The 2,799-nt window shown below is 39.2% G+C and overlaps 1 protein-coding gene across 1 annotated transcript; it reads right to left on the reverse strand.

The window, feature by feature from the left end:
* Window positions 1-1,931: 1,931 nt before the first annotated feature.
* LOC139855242 (uncharacterized) lies at window positions 1,932-2,495 on the reverse strand. Its single transcript, XM_071844480.1, has one exon. The coding sequence runs from the start codon at window positions 2,493-2,495 to the stop codon at window positions 1,932-1,934; it is 564 nt and encodes a 187-aa protein (XP_071700581.1).
* Window positions 2,496-2,799: the final 304 nt, after the last annotated feature.

The raw sequence follows: 2,799 nt of genomic DNA on the forward strand, positions 1-2,799 counted from the left end.
CCATTTTTGAGACATCACTTCAGCCCCCCCAAAAGAAGCGACGTCTCAAACCCTCTAATTTATTAATTACACACGACTGGGCCTTAAAAAGTGAAAAGAAGTTAAGGTGTAGACTAGATAATACCGATTTAATTAGAGTGAGTCTTCCGCCGTATGATATCGATCTAGCCTTCCAATCCGCAAGCCTCTTCCCAAATTTTTCGAACACCGATTCCCAAGCTTTTTCATTATTCATAGAAGAACCAATTGGTAACCCAACGCAGGAAATGGGTAGTGTGCCCACAGTACACCCAATGCATTCGGCCATAGATACCGTGTCCTCTTTCGAGACACCAAGCTCATAAAGACAACTTTTGTAAAAATTAATTTTTAAACCCGAAGTTGCCTCAAAGCATTTAGAGATTTTCATCAAGTTCGCATTCCTCCTATACCATGTACCAAAGAATAACGTGTTGTTCGCGTATTGGAGGTGAGTAAGACCAACATTATCCCTCCCGATTGATAAGCCAGAAAAGCAATTAGAGGAGACCGCAACTTTCGTAGGGTGGTTTAGGCCCTCAGCCACCATTATAAAAAGATATGACGAAAGCAGGTCTCCTTGTCTCACGCCCCTTTGTAGATGAAATTCCTTGGTAGGAGAACCATTAATCAAAATTGAGATAGAAGCCGAGGAAAGACATGCTTTAATCCAAGTTCTCCACCTTACCCCGAAACCCATTAATTCCATAATTTCCATCAAGAAAACCCAATTGATACTATCAAAAGCTTTTTCGAATCGACCTTTAACAAGAAACCTTTACCTTTTTTAGCTTTAATGTCATAAAGCACCTCATTTGCAATCAAAATGCCATTTAAGATGTAGCGGTTTTTTATGAAGGCACTTTGCTCAATTTCGATAACCGAAGATATGACCCGTTGTAACCTCTTTGTTAACACTTTGGATAGAATTTTATAGAGGCACCCGATGAGGTTAATTGGGTGGTAATCATTAAATCCTCGAGGGTAGTTTTTTTAGGGGATTAAAGCAATAAGCGTGCACCCTTTAGAAATTTCCCTGACATCCCAAAAACAATTAAAAGCCGCGAAGAGATCACCTTTTACAAGGTCCCAATATTTGACGAAGAATTTCATATTAAAACCGCAGGGACCCGGGGCCTTTTCACCGCCACCGTTTTTTATAGCATCAAGGATTTCCGTTTCAGTAGAGGGTAGTTCAAGGCTAGATGCTTCCTCCGAAGTTAGTCGTTTATCAAGTGGTCCTCGAAAACTAAATTGTCTTGTCCCTTGCTCACGAAACCGATCTTGGAAATGGTTCAAGGCTGTTAATTTGATTGTTTCCGGGTCTTCTATCCACAAACCATTTGAGTTTATACCACGGATGTTATTTTTATTTTGCCGCATTTTGATACATGAGTGGAAATATTTACCATTTTCATCACCTTACGTAGCCCATTTTACTCTTGCTTTTTGGTTTAAAATGTCCGCCTTCACTTTGTCCTTTTGTAACCATTTTTTCCTCGAATCAAGCCATGTAGAGATTTCGGAGTCAGTTAAATCACGAGTGCCGACCAATTTTTCCCATTCTGCAACTTCGTAGACTATCAATTTCCCCATTTAGTTATTTCGGGTTGCATTTCTCTTTCAAGATCCCTTTTACATGCTTTAGTTTATCACGAAAAATACAATCCGCATGCGAATTTCCTGTAACAACGCCCCATGCGGATTTGAGTAGGTCCTCGCTCTCCTCATCTTCAAACCAACTATTAAAAATTCGGACCGGCCTCGGCCCAAAATCATTGTTAGAATCTTTCAAAATGATCCAGCAATGATCGGAGTATTTTCTGTCAAGAGTACATGCCGCAATGTCCACCCATGATTCAATACAAGATTCCGACACCCAAAACCTGCTAAGTTTACTATATTTTAAACCATCATCTGGTGAATTTCATGCCACCTAGAGGGATCTCAATGAGTTGTGCTCTATCGATAAAGTCATTGAACATTTTGGCCCTATGATCCATGAAAACACAGTTCTTCCTTTCCGAATCTCGTCTTATCTCGTTGAAATCACCGCAAATTATCCAGTCTACAATATTTACCTGCATAATATTCTCAAGGCTTTCCCAAAACTTGTGTTTATGGGAATCGTTATGCGGTCCATAAACATTTACAACGATTGATTCATAATCTTTACCTGCCCATTTTCCTTTTATCGCCAGAAAAAACTCTTTTTCAACCGCTTGGGACACACTAAATTTAAGTGGATTCCATATAAGTATTAGCCCTCCCGAAAACCCCACAGTCGATTTAAAAATGTATTCATAATTTTGGTTTCCCCAAAGGTTTTCAATGATGAAGTCATTAATGTTTTCCCGTTTGGATTCTTGAATTGCAAAAATATCCGGGCTATAAAAACAAATTAAATCTCTAACCCAAATAAATCTAACCTTACCTACTTTTCCAAGACCACGTACATTTAGTGAAATAATCTTCATTATTTAAAAATAATAAGGATAAAAACGACTTACAATGAAATTACTTCGCGATAGGAGACCCGATTCACTCAAGCCCAATATCGTTCCCAAACTCTTGAAGGCCCACGCTGCTATTTGACAGTGACATATCTGAGGACTGCTTTGATTTGGCATGCGATAATGATTTAAGTGAGATACTGTTATTAGTACACTTATCAGATTTGGGTTGATTATTCGGCCCATTAGCTTGCAATCCATCCCCGTCATGCGTCTGAGGTGTGTCAAGGTTGTTTGGTTCGACACCTTTAGTTCCCAGGTTATTATC

The sequence above is a fragment of the Rutidosis leptorrhynchoides genome, chromosome 6 (genome assembly GCF_046630445.1).
Source record: "Rutidosis leptorrhynchoides isolate AG116_Rl617_1_P2 chromosome 6, CSIRO_AGI_Rlap_v1, whole genome shotgun sequence".
In the NCBI taxonomy this organism is placed as follows: Eukaryota; Viridiplantae; Streptophyta; class Magnoliopsida; order Asterales; family Asteraceae; genus Rutidosis; species Rutidosis leptorrhynchoides.